Source organism: Garra rufa, chromosome 20 (assembly GCF_049309525.1).
Source record: "Garra rufa chromosome 20, GarRuf1.0, whole genome shotgun sequence".
Classification (NCBI taxonomy): Eukaryota; Metazoa; Chordata; class Actinopteri; order Cypriniformes; family Cyprinidae; genus Garra; species Garra rufa.
The window spans coordinates 2,162,587-2,182,071 of NC_133380.1; the positions used below are offsets into that span (position 1 = coordinate 2,162,587).

The following is a 19,485-nucleotide window of genomic DNA, read 5'->3' on the forward strand; positions in this document are numbered from 1 at the left end:
AGTTATATTGCAGCAGCCCTCAGTTCATTAATATTTGGCCTGTCCTCTCATATAGTGAGATATATAAAATATATATATAAAATTACTTTTTTGTTTACTTTTTTAATAAAATTTAAATTATTTATATAAATATAAATGTTATATATATATATATATATATATATATGTATATATTTGCTTATCATTTTTTTTTTTTATAAAATTTTAATTATTTATATAAATATAAATTATATATAAAAAATATTAAATGCCCTCCAAAAAAACTTTACATTAATTATTTTATAAAGTAAATGTAATACTTTTTTTTTAGGTATAACATAGTTATATTGCAACAGCCCTCAGTTCATTAATATTTGGCCTGTCCTCTCATATAGTGCATTTACTTTTAATTTAGTTTCCTCTTAAGAAAGCAAACACAGTAAAGCGTGTGTATATTAGACATATGTAATATGTGTCAGATTCAGTGTTGATCAGTGTTGTGTTGTTCTCTGCTAGTATTCTCAGGCGGCGAACGGCGTCAGTGATGTAAGAGAGTGTGAACAAGCTCATGAACTGGGTGCCATCAACAGCACACTGAGGTAAACCACACACACACTGCTCTTCAGTCTCTCTCCACGGCTCATAGATGCTCATAGAGGCGTTCACATGTGGTTTGTGTGTCTGCAGTAATCAGAGTAAAGAGGCGTTTGCAGACTGGGCTCATCATGACGACGCTCAGGATCATTTCTGCGGCTTAGACGGTGAGTTTGCACTGAGAACATCTCTAACAAATGCTGGACGTGTTTGTGAGTCTCAGAAGAGGAAGTGGTTGTTCAACTGTTGGTTTCAGGATGAGTGTGAGCTGCTATCACTGGATCTGTGTTACTTATTTATAGCACTGTCTCTAGTAGCGCTACGCAACAGGAGCATAGAAAACTAGATTCAGAAGTGTGTTGAGAGAAAGCCAGACCAGAAAGTGTGGGAAGTTTAAAAAGTTTGACAGTTTTGTGACTGAAATAGTTTGAAGTTGAAAGTAGTTTGAAAAGCTTAAAGTTTGATAGATTAATAGATGTATAGATAGCAAGTTGCTAGCATGTTTACAGCATGATTAACATGTTACTAGTAGGGCTGCACGATATATGTGACCCTGGAGCACAAAACCAGTCTTAAGTCGCTGGGGTATATTTGTAGCAATAGCCAAAAATACATTGTATGGTTCAAAATTATTGATTTTTCTTTTATGTCAAAAATCATTAGGAAATTAAGTAAAGATCATGTTCCATGAAGATTTTTTGTAAAATTCCTACTGTAAACATATCAAAATGTAATTTTTGATTAGTAATATGCATTGTTAAGAACTTAATTCAGACAACTTTAAAGGTGATTTTCTCAGTATTCTGATTTTTTTGCATCCTCAGATTCCAGATTTTCAAATAGTTGTATCTCGGCCAAATATCGTCCTATCCTAACAAACCATACATCAATAGAAAGCTTATTTACTGAGCTTTCATATGATGTATATATCTCAGTTTTGTAAAATTTAACCTTATGACTGGTTTTGTGGTCCAGGGTCACGTATCGAAAAATTATCGTTATGTCGATAACAGTGTACGCAATATTGGTATCGCAGAGAGTTGCGATAAATTACATTTTAATTGGTTTCATTTCTTTACAAAACTTTTCACAGACTGCTGTGAGCTGATGCAGTGACAGGTTCGCTGTTCTCTCCAACATTACAACCATTTAAACTTAATATTTATAATATTACCTTTAATGAAGATGTGAGAGATTAGCCGTCAATCACTCCCTGACACGGACACTGCGCTCCACTCAACTAGAAACTGGACGTTTTTTTTTTTTCTCAACCAAAATCTGTTCCGGATCTGCACAAACTGCATTGCAATTATGGGTGTGTGATATGACGATTTTTTATTGTGGACAGTTATAAGGTCTCCACAATCGGCTTTTGAAGAAATATGCTATATTTCGTCTTACAGCGCGCACATTCTGTTTATTCTGGCGCCTCAGTCTCAATATAGGCTACTGTACAACGCAGCATACATTCACATCAGATGATAACTCAGCGGCAGAGATCCACTCACACAGGGGTGTAATTTCCACTGGGGACACGCTTTTCAAAATCCCGTTTGTGTCCTCCCACTTTCAAATGGTTTTGTTAAAGTAATCTCTTGTATTGTAGAATGGATGACTTTCGCGCGGTCGTTAAAACGAAACCGAAAGTAAAACGCATGCGCATTCAAATACAATTATAATACCCCGCGTTTAGAGAGCGACTCCACGATGCGCGCAAATTAGGCTACATAAAATATCTCGGCTGTTATTAATATGTGGGCTATATTAAGATTTGTAGCTGTCTATAACTCTGTATCATGCTTGAAAAAATCGGCCTCTATTTGCACTTTGAATATTGAAAGAGTAGTCTACTTTGATTATGACTGCATTTATTGTCTGCACGACTAAGAAAGAACTGTGTCCTTTATTTTTTGTTATTTATACTGTAGATTCTTTAAAAATGCAGAGGTTGTCTCTAATTTAAATGGCTGCCTATAATAGAGAAAATAAACTTCTTGTTCATGTACTCATACTTTCATTCATTCTTGTCCCTTGCTTAGGCAATAAAATAAATATATTTTAAAAAGGCTTTCAGAATCAGCCCATTTTCTTGTAAAACATCGGCAATCAGAATTGGCCATGAAGAATCAAGATTGGTGCATTACTAAAAATAAATTGGGTGCTCTTCATGTTTTTTTGATGCTCCTAACATTTTAAAGTTTAATAGTGAACTTTTTGTTTAATAGTATTTTTTTATTATTAAATTTATTAATATTTATTAATATTTTATTTAAAAAAAAAACAGGCAAGTCAAGGAAATATTTTGTTTAAAAGATGCTCTTGAGTGTATGTTACTTGTAAATAAAAAGTAATGTTTGAAAACAATTCATTTTGTGTTTGCAGGTCTATGGTAACAGCAAACCAGAAATCAGAATATCTGCTGAGGTTTTAAGTCATTCATCGTGTTTTAAAGTCTAAGTGTTTGCAACTTACTTGACATAGTTTTTTTTAGCCTGAATTAGATTTAATTCGGATGACAGACAAATATCTATTACCTGTTTATTTTAGTATGATCATTACATATATAAATGATTTTAAAACATAGATTAATAATATAATAATTAAAAAAAGGCATTTCTCTAGGGAAATGTTATATCGCAAGAAATATCGTTATCGCAATATTCAACAACAATATCGCATATCGCATGTTTTCCCAATATCGTGCAGCCCTAGTTACTAGCATGTTTCTAGCATGTTACTAGCTTTTTTTGTAAGTTACTAGCATGTTGCTAGCATTATTCTATCATGATTAGCATGTTACTAGTATGTTGCTAGCATGATTTTATCATGATTAGCATGTTGCTAACATGTTTACAGCATGATTAACATGTTACTAGCATATTGCTAGCATGACACTAGCACGATCAACATATTAGCATCATTTGCAAGTTACTAGCATGATTCTAGCATTACCAACATGTTGCTAGCATGATTTTATCGCAATTAGCATGTTACTAGCTTGTTGCTAGCATGATTAGCATGTCGCTAACATGTTTACAGCATGATTAACATGTTACTATCTTGTTTCTAACATGTTACTAGCATTTGTTTGCAAGTTACTAGCATGTTGTTAGCATTATTCTATCATGATTAGCATGTTACTAGCTTGTTGCTAGCATGATTAGCATCTTGCTAACATGTTTTTAGCATTATATGCAAGTTACTAGCGTGTTGCTAGCATGATTCTAGCATGATGCTAATAATATTATTTGTAATTCAAATATTTTTATTTAGTAACATACAATATATTATTATTAATTATATAATTAATTAATTAATTAAAATAATAATTATTAATAATAATAATATAAGCTATATTCTAAAAATAAAATTGTGACTTTAATATTTTTATTCAGTGACAATAATAAAATATGTAATGTTTATTAATATGAAATAAAATTATTCAATTGGCCAAATTGTGCAGCTCCACAAACAACAATAATAATAATAATAATAATAGTAATAATAATAATAATTAACAATAGTAATACATCTTTAGATGTAATATTTAATTTTCTATAATATAATTACATTTTGGTGAAATTGTGCAGCCATGTTCTAATATGTTTAATGTTTGTGTTTATTTTCTAATTGTAATATTTTTATTTAGTAAAAAAAGTTAGTAATAACGATGATAATAATAATAATAATAATCATTATTATTATTATTATTATTATTATTATTATTATATTGTTTTAATTTTATAGCCATAATGATATAAAACATTTTGCCAAAATGCAGCCCTAGTTTAAAAGTAATATTCAATCTCGATATTTTATTTTTCCATCTCATAATATGACAGATGAGATGTCTCCTGAAGCCGAATACGTGGATCTGCTGCTGAACCCGGAGCGATACACCGGATATAAAGGCCCGTCCGCCTGGAGAGTTTGGAACAGCATTTATGAGGAAAACTGCTTCAAGTGAGACTCAAACACTCACAGATGAACACAAGAGACTATAATACGCTCTCAAATTAATTTTTCTTGTCAATGGTTGATTTTCAGGCCAAGATCAGTGTATCGTCCTCTCAACCCTTTGGCTCCCAGTCGTGGTGCGTTTTCACACTTTATTCAGTTTTACAAAGTTAAATTGCACTGCTGTGAGTGTCATGCATATGTGACATGTTTCATACCAATATTAAAAGTAATCAGTAAAGTTAAAAAATTTTTAGATTTTAGATTTATTTTTATTTATTTAATTTTTTTGTGAGATTTACCCTTTTAGACATGCACATTTCGAGCTGTATGAAACCAGAAAGAATAAGGAATTTAGATAAATTAAGAAATAAAAGAGAAATTTAAAAGCTGTAAGAAATAAAAGAATAGTTTTTGTAAAATTATAAAGTTTTTATGTAACCAAAAATGCAAAATAAAATGCAAAAGCTGTAAGGAATAAAAAATAAATTAAATAATCTTTTATTTTTGTTTTTGTAAAATTATCAAATGTTTTAATTATTTGAAAAAACAAAATTTAACATTATCTAAAAGTTATGCTTTTATGTAATCAGAAAAAAGCAAAGGAATTATTAGATGAAATAACAATAAAATTGTAAAAGCTGTAAGAAATTAAAAAAGGGTAATAATTGTTTTTGTTAAATTTTACTTTTTTTTCCCTATATAATTCTTAAAAAAAAAAAAAATCTGAAATTATTAAAAAAATTATCTGTTTTCATGTAATCAGAAAAATCTAAGGAATTATTTGATAAAATTGCAATAAAAATGTAAAAGCTGTAACAAATAAAGCAAAATAATAAAATTATGCAATGTCATAATCATTTAAAAAGAATCTAAAATTATAAAAAAGATCAGTTTTTATGTAACCAGAATAAAAATCAAGAATTGTTAGATAAAATAAATAAATAAAAATAATTGTTTTTGTCAAATTATAAAAAACCATATATAAAATGTAAGCAGAAAAATCTAAAGAATTATTAGATAAAATAGCAATAAAATGTCAAATCTGTAAGAAAATTTTTTTTTTTTTCTAAAATTATAAAATGTCATAATTATTAAATTAAAAAAAAAATCTAAAATGATTTAATCTGTTTCTATGTAAATGGAAAAATCAAAGGAATCATTAGATAAAATAACAATAAAAAAATTAAAGCTGTAAGAAAAAAAAATAATGGTAATAATTGTTTTTGTAAAATTATAAAATGTCTTAATTCTTTAAAAAAAATCTAAAACTAACTGTTTTTATGTAACCAGAAAAATAAAAGGAATTATTAGATAACATAACATTGAAAATGTAAAATTCGTAAGAAATAAATTTTTTTTGTCATAATTATTTAAAAAAAAAAATCTAAGAAATGATTAAATAAAATAACAATAAAAATGTAAAAGCTGTTAAACCTAAATCAAATATACATTTTTAATTATTTGTAAAACATATAACATTATATGTAAAATATATAATGTCTATCACAATGTATGAATAATACATTTTAAAAGGTAAAAATATAAATGGTCCTAATTTAGGATGATTTATTTATTTTTTCAAGATTCACCTTTGTTATCATGTATGTTAGGTGTTCTTGTGTGTAACCTGACCTCTCTTCTCTGTCTGTCCTCTCAGGTGATGATGATGGTGAGTTAATATTGGCTTTGCATTTCATTTGCATACATGATGATCAGTGCAGAAGGGCTTTTATTAAAGCAGACTCTGGTTTGTTTCTCACAGGTGAAGGATTTTACAAATGGCTGGAAGGTAAGTGATTATTTAGTGTGAATATACTCAAAACAAAAAATGACTTTTATTAGCAATTATAACCAAAAATGTTGGTTTGAGGGCCTGTAAACTTTCTTAATTAACATTAATTGACATAATAATAGCTTTACAGTTGATTTGCACAAATTTGTTCTGCTCGTGTTTTGTGAATGAGGCCTGATGTGTGTTTTCCTGCACACATTTCCACCTGAAACTGAGAGATGTCGTCATTATTTTAAGCCTCTCTGGGCGAGTCCAGGCAAATCATAACTTTTACGCTGCTTACAGTGTCATGAATCTATATTTCACCACAAAACATGCAGGGAAATAGACTAAAAAAGCTGCCGAGGAGATCTTCTCTGTGGTCTGACCCATTTATTTGAACTATGCTTTGAAAATGTATACACTATAAGTATATTACCCTGTATACACTATATTTGTGGATGATTTGAGTTATTTTAAGATGAATTTTTTTTAGTGTAATTTCTTTATTTTAAAATATTTTCTTTATTAATATGGATATGCTCAATATAAATGTTTATTAAAAATGTAATTATTTAAAACATTTTAACCAAACATTTATTTATTAAAATATTTTAAAATAAAGAAATGTAGAACATATCCATATACATAAATAAATATTATAATATATAATATATGTTATATAATAATATAAAATATATTATATAATAATAAATAAATATATATATATATATATATATATATATATATATAAGAATTTCTTTATTTTAAAATGTTAATAAATAAATGGTAAAATGTATATGCTAATTATTTTAAAATAACTGTTATTATTATTTAATGTGTAATTATTATGCACAATTTATTTAAATAATTACATTTATACCTTACAATTTATAGTTTTTTTCCGGTTGTCATTTTTATTTAATATTTGCAAATGATTTTAAAGATTGTATACCTTACAATTTATAGTTATATATTTTTATGCAAATGATATTAAAATAACTATTATTACTTAATATGTAATTATACAAAAAATTTTGAGCTCATTAAAATAAGCTCATAAAATGGTACTCAGGAGTTTTTTTTATTTAATATATGCAAATTATTTTAAATTATTTTAAACTTTTTAATGTGAAATTACTCTTTATTTGAATGCATTTTTAAATAATTAAATTAAACCTTACAATTTATAGTTATAGTGTTTTTTTTTTTTTTTTTTTTTTTTAATTATTATAAAAAATAATATATAAATGGTACTCAGGATTTTTTTTATTTAAAGAAATATTTAAATAATTAAATTTATACCTTACAATTTAAAGTTATAGTTTTTTTTAAATAATTTATTTTTTTATAATTTATAATTTTTTTTCCTGTTTGTTGTCATTTTTATTTAATATATGCAAATGATTTTAAAATTACTATTATTATTACTTAATTATTTAACACAATTTTGTGAGCTCATTAAAATAAGCTCATAAAATGGTACTCAGGAGTTTTTTTATTTAATATATGCAAATGATTTTAAATTATTTTAAACTTTTTTTAATGTGAAATTGTTCATTTTTAAAAAATTTGAATACATTTTTTAAATAATTAAATTAAACCTTACAATTTATAGTTATAGTGTTTTTTTATTATTATTATTATTTTTTTTTTTTATTATTATAAAAAATATATTATATAAATGGTACTCAGGATTTTTTTTATTTAAAGAAATATTTAAATAATTAAATTTATACCTTACAATTTAAAGTTATAGTTTTTTTTAAATAATTAATTTTTTTATAATTTATAATTTTTTTTCCTGTTTGTTGTCATTTTTAATATATGCAAATGATTTTAAAATTACTATTATTACTACTTAATTATTTTACACAATTTTGTGAGCTCATTAAAATAAGCTCATAAAATGGTACTTTTAATTGTATGTATGCAAATGATTTTAAATAAACTATTTTAAACACATTTTTTTAAATGTGAAAATACAAATTTTTAAAAATATTTAAGTGTTCTTTATTATTTTTATTTTTTAATTATTTAAAAAAAAAAATTATATGAAGCTCCTTGTTAATGCTTTAAATGAATCAGTTGGTTTTAACGGATATATTGATATTGATGTCCTGCAGGTTTGTGTTTGGAGAAGCGTGTTTTCTATCGTCTGATCTCCGGCCTCCACAGCAGCATCAACCTCCACCTGTGTGCCGAATACCTGCTGGACGGTAAACGCTCATCTCACACTCTTACAGAACCAGCGGATCTGTTATAATGACTAGATATTGAGCTCAAACTATGGTCAGTGTAGTCCTGTCTAACCAGTGTTTGTGTCTGTCCTCCAGAGGGCTGGGGGAAGCCGGTTTGGGGTCCAAACGTTCACGAGTTCAGGCAGCGCTTCGATCCGGCGGAGACTAAGGGCGAAGGCACAAGGCGACTAAAGAACCTGTACTTCCTGTACCTGATCGAGCTGAGGGCGCTTTCTAAAGTGGCTCCTTACTTCGAGCGCTCCTTCATCAACCTCTACACCGGAAACACTCAGGAGGACTCCTCTACCAAAGAACTGCTGCTGGAGATCCTCAACGAAACCAAGTGAGAGATGAAAAAATCACCAGACACTGAAGAAAACACTGAAATTTCTGTTATTTAATCTATTTGTATTTTCTGTATTTATTACGTATGTACACCACCAGTCAAAGCCTCTTCTGCTCACCAAGCCTGCATTTATTTGAGCCAAAGTATGGCAAAAGCAGCAAAAATTAAGAAATATTTTTAGTATTTAAAATAACTATTTTCTATTTGATTATATTTTAAACTGTAATTTATTTCTGTGATCAAAGCTGAATTTTCAGCATCATTACTGCAGTCGTCAGTGTAACATGATCCTTCAGAAATCATTCTAATATGCTGATTTGCTGCTCAAGAAATATTTTTATTGTCAATATTTAAAATAAGCTTTTATTTTTAATAAAATAAAAATCTTTTTAAACCGCAAATCAGAATATAAGAATGATGACACCAGAATAAATTAGAAATAGAAAATGTTATTTAAATAGTAAAAATAATTCAAAATTGTAGTGTTTTGCTGTGCTTTGAATCAAATAAATGCAGGCTTTAGAGACATTAAAAATCTTGCTGTTCAAAAACTTTTGACTGGTAGTGTATATGACATTAAAACTGATTTTTAAACTAATGTGTAATTATTATACACTTCTGTGAGCTCCTATTTTCCCCTACAAGATAAAATAAAATAAAAAATACAAAAAAATTACTCAAAAAAAGGGTAACACTTTACAATAAGGTTCATTAGTTAAACATTAGTTAATGTATTAACTAACATGAACTAACCATGAGCAATACATTAGTTACTGTATTTACTAATCTTCATTAACGTTAGTTAACGGAAATACAGTTGTTCATTGTTTGTTCATGTTAGTTCACACTGCATTAACTAATGTTAACAAGATTTTAATAATGTATTAGTAAATGTTGAAATTAACATTAACAAAGAATAATAAATGCTGTATAAGTGCAGTTCATTATTAGTTCATGTTAACTAATGTGGTTAACTAATGTTAACTAATGAACCTTATTGTAAAGTGTTACCAAAAAAAGTATAAAACATATTTGAAAAATTTATTTACATATAAAAAACCCTTCAAGTATAATAAAGAAAATCTGATTAAATACTAAAAATAATGAATAATTTATTCAAATATATATTTAATGTATTTAATAAAAAAAATGTTTAGATTAAATTTTTAAAATGTTTTTGAATAATATATAATTAATAATCTGCATGTTTCACGAGAAGGTGATTATTTATTTATTGTAATTCTTGTTTATTTATTTATTTATTTAAATGCATTTTAAAAATAAATCTTATCCTAGAGCAAAATCTTACAATGTTATTATTAATATGAAAATATTAGTGTAGATACTGAGGATAATTCCTTTGATTTATTTTTTTTTTTTTACGTTTTTGTTTGAGGAAATTTGCTCATTTTAACTCTATCATTATATGCAATATTATGTAATATTGTATAATGTAGGTCTGCGAAATAAATGGAAAGATTTGTTTTATTTATATATACTGTATTTTACTAATTGATTGATTAAAAAAGGTTAATAGACTTGACCTCATTTATTAATAGTCTGTACATTTCATTAAAAAAGTTAATATTTATTTATTGTAATTTTTGTCTATTGTATTGACATTATCTTCAACATCTTTAAACATTTTCCTAATTTATAATTATTATACAGTTTTTTTTTTTTTGGGGGGGGGGGGGGGTTAGATTTCCCTCCAGAATAAAGAAAAAAAACAATAAAATAAAATGAATGTATTTATTTAAATACATTTTAACAATAAATCTTAAACTCTAGGAAAAAAAAAAAATGCTAAAAAATATTTAAATAGTTAAAAAAATAATGGTGTAAATATATGTATAGATAGTGAGAATAATGAGCTCATCTGAACTGATAAACATTATATGTAATATTTGCACTTTTATTTTAATAGTCCTGCAGAGTGACGATTAGTGAACTGCAATATTTTTGTATGCATTCATATAATGAACTTAAAGACTGTTTGAGAAAGATTAACGAATGTTACTTGTGTTGTGTGTGTTTGTGTAGAGCGTTCCCCATGCACTTTGATGAGAGCTCCATGTTTGCTAGCCATAAAATAGAGTCGAAGACACTCAAGGTGAGTTGAGATGAGACGGATGCATTCGGTTTCATGGTTATGTGGTTTGCATATTGACCGTTTATCATTTGGGTATTCATATTTCAAAAGAAGCTTTCTAAACTTTATCTTGTGAGCACATGTGCAATGCTTCATTAAGAAGTTAAACCATTTGTTCAAGACGGACACATCAGCAAATGGCTTTAATTGTGTTTCACTATTAGAAACTAGTGTATTAAGTCATAAACAACTTCTTTTACTTCTGTGATGCAGGGTTTTTGCTAGTCTTAAAAATGTCTTAATTTGTCCTTCCACAATTAAGACCTTAAAAAGGTGCAAGAAGTCTTCAGTTCTTACCAATATCTAAACATGCACTACCAGTCAAAAGTAGATTTTTATTGAAATCGCTCACCAAGTCTGCGTTTATTTGATCCAAAGTAGAGCAAAAGCAGTAAAATGTTGAAATATTTGTACTATTTAAAATAAATGCTTTCTATTTGAATACATTTTAAAATGTAATTTATTTCTGTGATCAAAGCTGGATTACATTAGAAATGTCTAAATCCTTTACGGATTTCGAATGAGCAGCAAATCAGAATATTAGAAGGATTTCTGAAGGATTATTTGACTTTATTGTTAATTATATAAATTAATTATTAAAGTATTGTAAATGAATTGTAGCTGTAAACTTTGAAGCATTTTTAATACTAGATACATTTATATTGTAACATATTGACATACTGTGTGTTAAATTTATTCCTAGTTTTCTTTAGAATAAGTTTGAAATGTTTTGAGGATAAAGTCGAAATTACGAGAATAAAGTCAAAATATGAGAATAAAGTTAAAATGTTTTGAGAATAAAGTCAATTACGAGAATAAATTAGAAATTACAAGAATAAATTCGAAATATGAGAATAAAGTTATAATGTTTTGAGGATAAAGTCGAAATTACGAGAATAAAGTCAAAATATTAGGAGAATAGAGTTAAAATGTTTTCAGAATAAAGTCGAAATTATGAGAATACATTAAAAATGGCAAAAATAAAGTCAAAATAGGAGAATAAAGTTACAATTTTTCAAGAATAAATTAGAAATTGAAAGAATAAAGTCAAAATATGAGAATAAAGTTAAAATTTTTCGAGAATAACGACAAATTTATGAGAATAAAGTAAAAAAATTACAAGAATAAATTTGAAATATGAGAATAAATTTAAAATGTTTCGAGAATAAAGTCGAAATTACGAGAATAAAGTCAAAATATTAGGAGAATAGAGTTAAAATGTTTTCAGAATAAAGTCGAAATTATGAGAATACATTAAAAATGGCAAGAATAAAGTCAAAATATGAGAATAAAGTTACAATTTTTTGAGAATAAATTAGAAATTGAAAGAATAAAGTCAAAATATGAGAATAAAGTTAAATTTTTTTGAGAATAAATTAGAAATTGAAAGAATTAAAGTCAAAATATGAGAATAAAGTTAAAATTGTTCGAGAATAACGACAAATTTATGAGAATAAAGTCAAAAAATTACAAGAATAAATTTGAAATATGAGAATAAAGTTAAAATGTTTCGAGAATAAAGTCAAAATATTAGGAGAATAGAGTTAAAATGTTTTCAGAATAAAGTCGAAATTATGAGAATACATTAAAAATGGCAAGAATAAAGTCAAAATATGAGAATAAAGTTAAAATTTTTCGAGAATAAAGACAAATTTATGAGAATAAAGTAAAAAAAATTACAAGAATAAATTCGAAATATGAGAATAAAGTTAAAATGTTTCGAGAATAAAGTCAAAATATTAGGAGAATAGAGTTAAAATGTTTTCAGAATAAAGTCGAAATTATGAGAATACATTAAAAATGGCAAGAATAAAGTCAAAATATGAGAATAAAGTTAAAATTTTTCGAGAATAAAGACAAATTTATGAGAATAAAGTAAAAAAAATTACAAGAATAAATTCGAAATATGAGAATAAAGTTACAATTTTTTGAGAATAACGACAAATTTATGAGAATAAAGTCAAAATATGAGAATAAAGTTACAATTTTTTGAGAATAACGACAAATTTATGAGAATAAAGTCAAAATATGAGAATAAAGTTACAATTTTTTGAGAATAACGACAAATTTATGAGAATAAAGTTACAATTTTTTGAGAATAACGACAAATTTATGAGAATAAAGTCAAAATATGAGAATAAAGTTACAATTTTTTGAGAATAACGACAAATTTATGAGAATAAAGTCAAAATATGAGAATAAAGTTACAATTTTTCGAGAATAACGACAAATTTATGAGAATAAAGTCAAAAAATTACAAGAATAAATTCGAAATATGAGAATAAAGTCGAAATTATGAGAATCAAGTTGAAATATAAAAATAAGGTTAAAATGTTTCGAGAATAAAGTCAAGCTTTCAAAATTTTAAATATTAAAGTTTTATAAAAGTGTCTTACAATAATGTTCTTCACGCTCTTAAATGTGGCATGACAGATCGCTGTATTCATGTGAATTAATTTATTAAATTATACTGTTTTCGTTGTAAAAAATCCACCAACAACTCGGCAAAAAGTCTGTGGCGTCCAACCTTTCATTCCTCACATTTGTTTAATTAAACCAACAATTAAACATTCTAAAGGTTGAAGTGGGCTTGTTATATATAGCATACATTATGTGGCTGTCTTTTCTGAGATGATTGCCTCACATGCCGCTTAAACAAAAGCGAATACAGCGATCTGTCATGCCATATTAAAGAGCATTAAAAACACATTATTGTAATAGACGTTGTTTGTATTTTGCTATAAAACGGACAAATTTTAAAAGCTGAGTCTCCCGGTTTTCACAGATGAGTGAAAAATAAGAGGGTTTTTGATGGAAAAAAAAAACCCATTATGAAGACTTTTTTTTTTTTCTTCTTAAAAACAGCATAAATGTTGATTTGTTGTTGTCTTTGTTGTTGTGGTTCAGGAGGAGTTCAGGCTTCATTTTAAGAACATCTCTCGCATCATGGACTGCGTGGGCTGCAGTAAATGTCGGCTCTGGGGAACATTACAGGTAAAATAATAGCCGTTTGTCTGAAACTGAAGAGTTTTGATGCAAGTTGAGAACAAAATTCTGCTTCCCCATCAGACTCAGGGTCTGGGAACGGCCCTCAGGATCCTGTTCTCTGAGAAAGAGATCAAGAACCTTCCAGAAAACAGTCCGTCCAAAGGCTTCCAGCTGACGCGACAGGAGATCGTGGCTCTGCTCAACGGATTTGCCAGGTCAGAGTTATTACATTATGATCAGGGTTCGTAGAAAGTGCTTAAATTTGACTTTTGGAAATGTAAGGCCTGGAGTTCATTTGTAAATGGCAATATTCCTGAAGAGGACTTTGAAAAGTGCTTGAATTACTGAAAGACAATGCATCATTTTTTTTATTTATCTTTAATATCTGTTCATGCAAAATTCACGCAGTTCAAAAAACTAAATACTTTGTTTGCTTATTTCAGTTAGTAAAAGAAAAAAACTAATAAAATACACAACTAGTGAGCTAAGCCAGCTAATTGTAAACATGACTGAAGACGGGAAAAGAGGAAGAGACGAACTGAATCAATTCACACTGAGTCATTTACATTTGAACCGCACCAATTGATTCAAAACTTGTGATTTGATTTAGTTCGGGACTTCAGAGTGAGTATTGCGAATCATTTGATTCGGATTGAGACTTGGTGCAGGTTTGTGACTCAAGTGATTCAGTTCAGGACTTCAAAGTGACTATTGTGAAACATTTGATCCAGATCAAAACTTTGGAGCAGGTTCACGAATCATTTGATTTAGATCGGAACTTCAGAGTGGGTTCTTGAATCATTTGATTCAGATTGAGACTTTGGTGCAGGATGGTGAATCATTTGATTCAGATTGAGACTTTTTTGCAGGTTTGTGAATCATTTGATTTAGTTCGGGACTTCAGAGTGAGTATTGCGAATCATTTGATTCGGATTGAGACTTGGTGCAGGTTTGTGACTCAAGTGATTCAGTTCGGGACTTCTTGTGTATTGCGAATAATTTGATTTAGATTGGGACTTCAGAGTGGGTTTGCAAATCATTTGATTCAGATTGGAACTTTGCATTTATGTGAATCATTTGATTCAGATTAGAACTTTGAGTGGATTGTGAGTCATTCGATCCAGATCGAGACTTAAGTGCAGGTTTGTGAATCATTTGATTTAGTTCGGGACTTCAGAGTGACTATTGTGAATCATTTGATCCAGATCAAAACTTTGGAGCAGGTTCACGAATCATTTGATTTAGATCAGAACTTCAGAGTGGGTTCTTGAATCATTTCGTTCGTAGAAAGTGCTTAAATTTGACTTTTGGAAATGTAAGGCCTGGAGTTTCTTTGTAAATGGCAATATTCCTGAAGAGGACTTTGAAAAGTGCTTGAATTACTGAAAGACAACGCATCTATGGTATAAGTGTTTCATTTTTTTATTTATCTTTAATATCTGTTCATGCAAAATTCACGCAGTTCAAAAAACTAAATACTTTGTTTACTTCTTTTTAGTTAGTAAAAGAAAAAAACTAATAAAATACACAACTAGTGAGCTAAGCCAGTTAATTGTAAACATGACTGAAGACGGGAAAAGAGGAAGAGACGAACTGAATCAATTCACACTGAGTCGTTTACATTTGAACTGCACCAATTGATTCAAAACTTGTGATTTGATTTAGTTCGGGACTTCAGAGTGAGTATTGCGAATCATTTGATTCGGATTGAGACTTGGTGCAGGTTTGTGACTCAAGTGATTCAGTTGGGGACTTCAAAGTGACTATTGTGAATCATTTGATCCAGATCAAAACTTTGGAGCAGGTTCACGAATCATTTGATTTAGATCGGAACTTCAGAGTGGGTTCTTGAGTCATTTGATTCAGATTGAGACTCTTTTTTTTGCAGGTTTGTGAATCATTTAATTCAGTTGAGGACTTCAGAACGAGTATCGCAAATAATTTGATTTAGATCGGATCTTTGGAGTGGATGTGCAAATAATTACATTTAGATTGAAACTTTAAGTATATGTGAATCATTTGAATCAGATTTAGATTGAGAATTTGCAGGTTCGAAAATCATTTGATACAGATCAAGACGACAGATCTCGTATTGTGAATCATTTGATTCAGACTGGAACTTCTGAGTGTGTTCACAAATAATTTGATTCAGATTGAGACTTTGGTGCAGGATGGTGAATCATTTGATTCAGATTGAGACTTTGGTGCAGGTTTGTGAATCATTTGATTTAGTTCGGGACTTCAGAGTGAGTATTGCGAATCATTTGATTCGGATTGAGACTTGGTGCAGGTTTGTGACTCAAGTGATTCAGTTCGGGACTTCTTGTGTATTGCGAATAATTTGATTCAGATTGGGACTTCAGAGTGGGTTTGCAAATCATTTGATTCAGATTGGAACTTTGCATTTATGTGAATCATTTGATTCAGATTAGAACTTTGAGTGGATTGTGAGTCATTCGATCCAGATCGAGACTTAAGTGCAGGTTTGTGAATCATTTGATTTAGTTCGGGACTTCAAAGTGACTATTGTGAATCATTTGATCCAGATCAAAACTTTGGAGCAGGTTCACGAATCATTTGATTTAGATCGGAACTTCAGAGTGGGTTCTTGAATCATTTGATTCAGATTGAGACTTTTTTTGCAGGTTTGTGAATCATTTAATTCAGTTCAGGACTTCAGAACGAGTGTCGCAAATAATTTGATTTAGATCGGATCTTTGGAGTGGGTTCGCAAATAATTAGATTTAGATTAAAACTTTACGTATATGTGAATCATTTGAATCAGATTGGAACTTTGGAGTGGGTTCGCAAATCATTTTATTCAGATCGAGACATAGGTGCAGGTTCTTGAATCATTTGATTCAGATTGGAACTTCTGAGTGGGTTTACAAATTTGATTCAGATCGAGAATTTGCAGGTTCGAAAATCATTTGATACAGATCAAGACGACAGATCTCGAATTGTGAATCATTTGATTCAGATTAGAATTTCGGACTGGGTTTGCAAATCATTTGGTTCAGATTGAGACTTTGGTGCAGGTTTGTGAAACATTTGATTCAGTTCAGGACTCCATATCTCATATTGTGAATCATTTGATTCAGACTGGAACTTCTGAGTGTGTTCACAAACAATTTAATTCAGATTGAGACTTTGGTGCAGGATTGTGAATCATTTGATTCAGACTGGAACTTCTGAGTGTGTTCACAAATAATTTGATTCAGATTGAGACTTTGGTGCAGGATCGTGAATCATTTGATTCAGATTGAGACTTTTTTGCAGGTTTGTGAATCATTTGATTTAGTTCGGGACTTCAGAGTGAGTATTGCGAATCATTTGATTCGGATTGAGACTTGGTGCAGGTTTGTGACTCAAGTGATTCAGTTCGGGACTTCTTGTGTATTGCGAATAATTTGATTAAAATTGGGACTTCAGAGTGGGTTTGCAAATCATTTGATTCAGATTAGAACTTTGAGTGGTTTGTGAGTCATTCGATCCAGATCGAGACTTAAGTGCAGGTTTGTGAATCATTTGATTTAGTTCGGGACTTCAGAACGAGTATCGCAAATGGATTGGGTCTAAGGAGTGGGTTCGCAAATAATTTGATTTAGATTAAAACTTTGCATATATGTGAATCATTTCAATCAGATTGGAACTTCTAAGTGGGTTCGCAAGTCATTTTATTCAGATCAAGACTTCAGATCTCGTGTTGTGAATCATTTGATTCAGATTGGAAATTTCGGAATGGGTTTGCAAATCATTTGATTCAGATTGAGTCTTTGGTGCAGGATCGTGAATCATTTGATTCAGTTTGAGACTTTTTTGCAGGTTTGTGAATCATTTGATTCAGTTCAGGGCTTCAGAACGAGTATCGCAAATGGATTGGGTCTAAGGATTGGTTTTCGCAAATAATTTGATTTAGTTTAAAACTTTGCATATATGTGAATCATTTCAATCAGATTGGAACTTCTAAGTGGGTTCGCAAATCATTTTATTCAGATCAAGACTTCAGATCTCGTGTTGTGAATCATTTGATTCAGATTGGAAATTTCGGAATGGGTTTGCAAATCATTTGATTCAGATCAGGACTGAAGATCTTGTATTGTGAATCATTTGATTCAGATTAGAATTTCGGACTGGGTTTGCCAGAATCTCGATCTGAATTGATTCAGATCGAGACTTTGGTGCAGGTTCATGAATGATTTAATTTAGTTTAGAACTTCTGAGAGGGTTGACAAATCATTTGATTCAGATCAGGACTCCATATCTCATATTGTGAATCATTTGATTCAGATTGGATCTTCGGACTGGGTTCACAAATAATTTGATTCAGATTGAGACTTTTTTGCAGGTTTGTGAATCATTTAATTCAGTTCAGGACTTCAGAACGAGTATCGCAAATGGATTGGGTCTAAGGATTGGTTTTCGCAAATAATTTGGTTTAGATTAAAACTTTGCATATATGTGAATCATTTCAATCAGATTGGAGCTTCTAAGTGGGTTCGCAAATCATTTGATTCAGATCGAGACTTTGGTGCAGGTTCATGAATCATTTGATTCAGATCAGGACTGAAGATCTTGTATTGTGAATCATTTGATTCAGATCGAGACTGGTGCAAGCATCGCAAATCATTTGATTCAGATTAGGATTTCACAAATCTTTTTTTCTGTTTTTTTTTTTTTTTTAGTTATAGAAACAAAACAAAGAAAAAAAACATTATGAAGATGCAGATTAGAAATGTGTCTGTTAGGACAGTAAATATTGTTTAGGAAACTGATGGTGTCTCTGTGTCTCCAGACTGTCCACGAGTATAAAAGAGCTGCACAACTTCCGGACGCTCCTGAAGGATCATAGGTAACAGCAGGCGTCAGCAGCCGATGGACTCTGCACTGGTCTTATGCTCCCAGAATAAGACTCGTCTCAGGGACTGCGGGACCGGATCCGGCAGAACCCTTTTCTCTAGATCACAGCTCAATCCTCCTGCTTTAACGCTTCAGAGTCACTCAAACCAGATCGCAAACACTTGAAATCTTCCTGCTTCCACAGAAATCCGCTTTCAGACCTGCTTCCGGCTCCTCATTCCTCTGGCACGCTCCAACAGACTGTGATTCTTCACTTCCTCCTTTGTTCTCAGTCGTTTGACTGCAGTTTGTTACGTAGCGCTGTTTTTTTTCTTCGTTGTCTTGGGTTTGTGTGAATGTTGCGAATGCGTGTCTGTCTGTTCCTGCTGACTACAGTCATTTCATTATTGTTAATTATTGTTAATTTGTTAGTAATCAGGTCAATCCTATATCCAGGTCACATTTCACACTAAAAATCATAAGTTATATTTTGTTTAAAGCAAATTATACCTTTTATATCATTACTGTAAGGAGAAGTTTCCCCCCAAAAAAGTGTGTGCATACATGCATACATTTTTTTTTCATTGTAATTAATATATAAATAAAACACTATAAT

At 29.5% G+C, this 19,485-nt stretch overlaps 1 protein-coding gene across 1 annotated transcript in view; it reads left to right on the plus strand.

Annotated features, from left to right (window-relative positions):
- Window positions 1–19,479, plus strand: part of ero1b (endoplasmic reticulum oxidoreductase 1 beta) — a 28,992-nt gene extending 9,513 nt beyond the window's left edge. Inside the window, exons 3-14 of the mRNA XM_073826354.1 lie at window positions 496–578; window positions 667–740; window positions 4,416–4,536; window positions 4,621–4,667; window positions 6,191–6,202; window positions 6,296–6,322; window positions 8,431–8,523; window positions 8,641–8,887; window positions 10,934–11,003; window positions 13,950–14,036; window positions 14,112–14,245; window positions 18,826–19,479. Of these exons, the coding sequence (XP_073682455.1) occupies window positions 496–578; window positions 667–740; window positions 4,416–4,536; window positions 4,621–4,667; window positions 6,191–6,202; window positions 6,296–6,322; window positions 8,431–8,523; window positions 8,641–8,887; window positions 10,934–11,003; window positions 13,950–14,036; window positions 14,112–14,245; window positions 18,826–18,886 (1,056 nt within the window). The 3' untranslated portion in view covers window positions 18,887–19,479. The remainder of the gene's footprint in view (window positions 1–495; window positions 579–666; window positions 741–4,415; window positions 4,537–4,620; window positions 4,668–6,190; window positions 6,203–6,295; window positions 6,323–8,430; window positions 8,524–8,640; window positions 8,888–10,933; window positions 11,004–13,949; window positions 14,037–14,111; window positions 14,246–18,825) is intronic.
- Window positions 19,480–19,485: the final 6 nt, after the last annotated feature.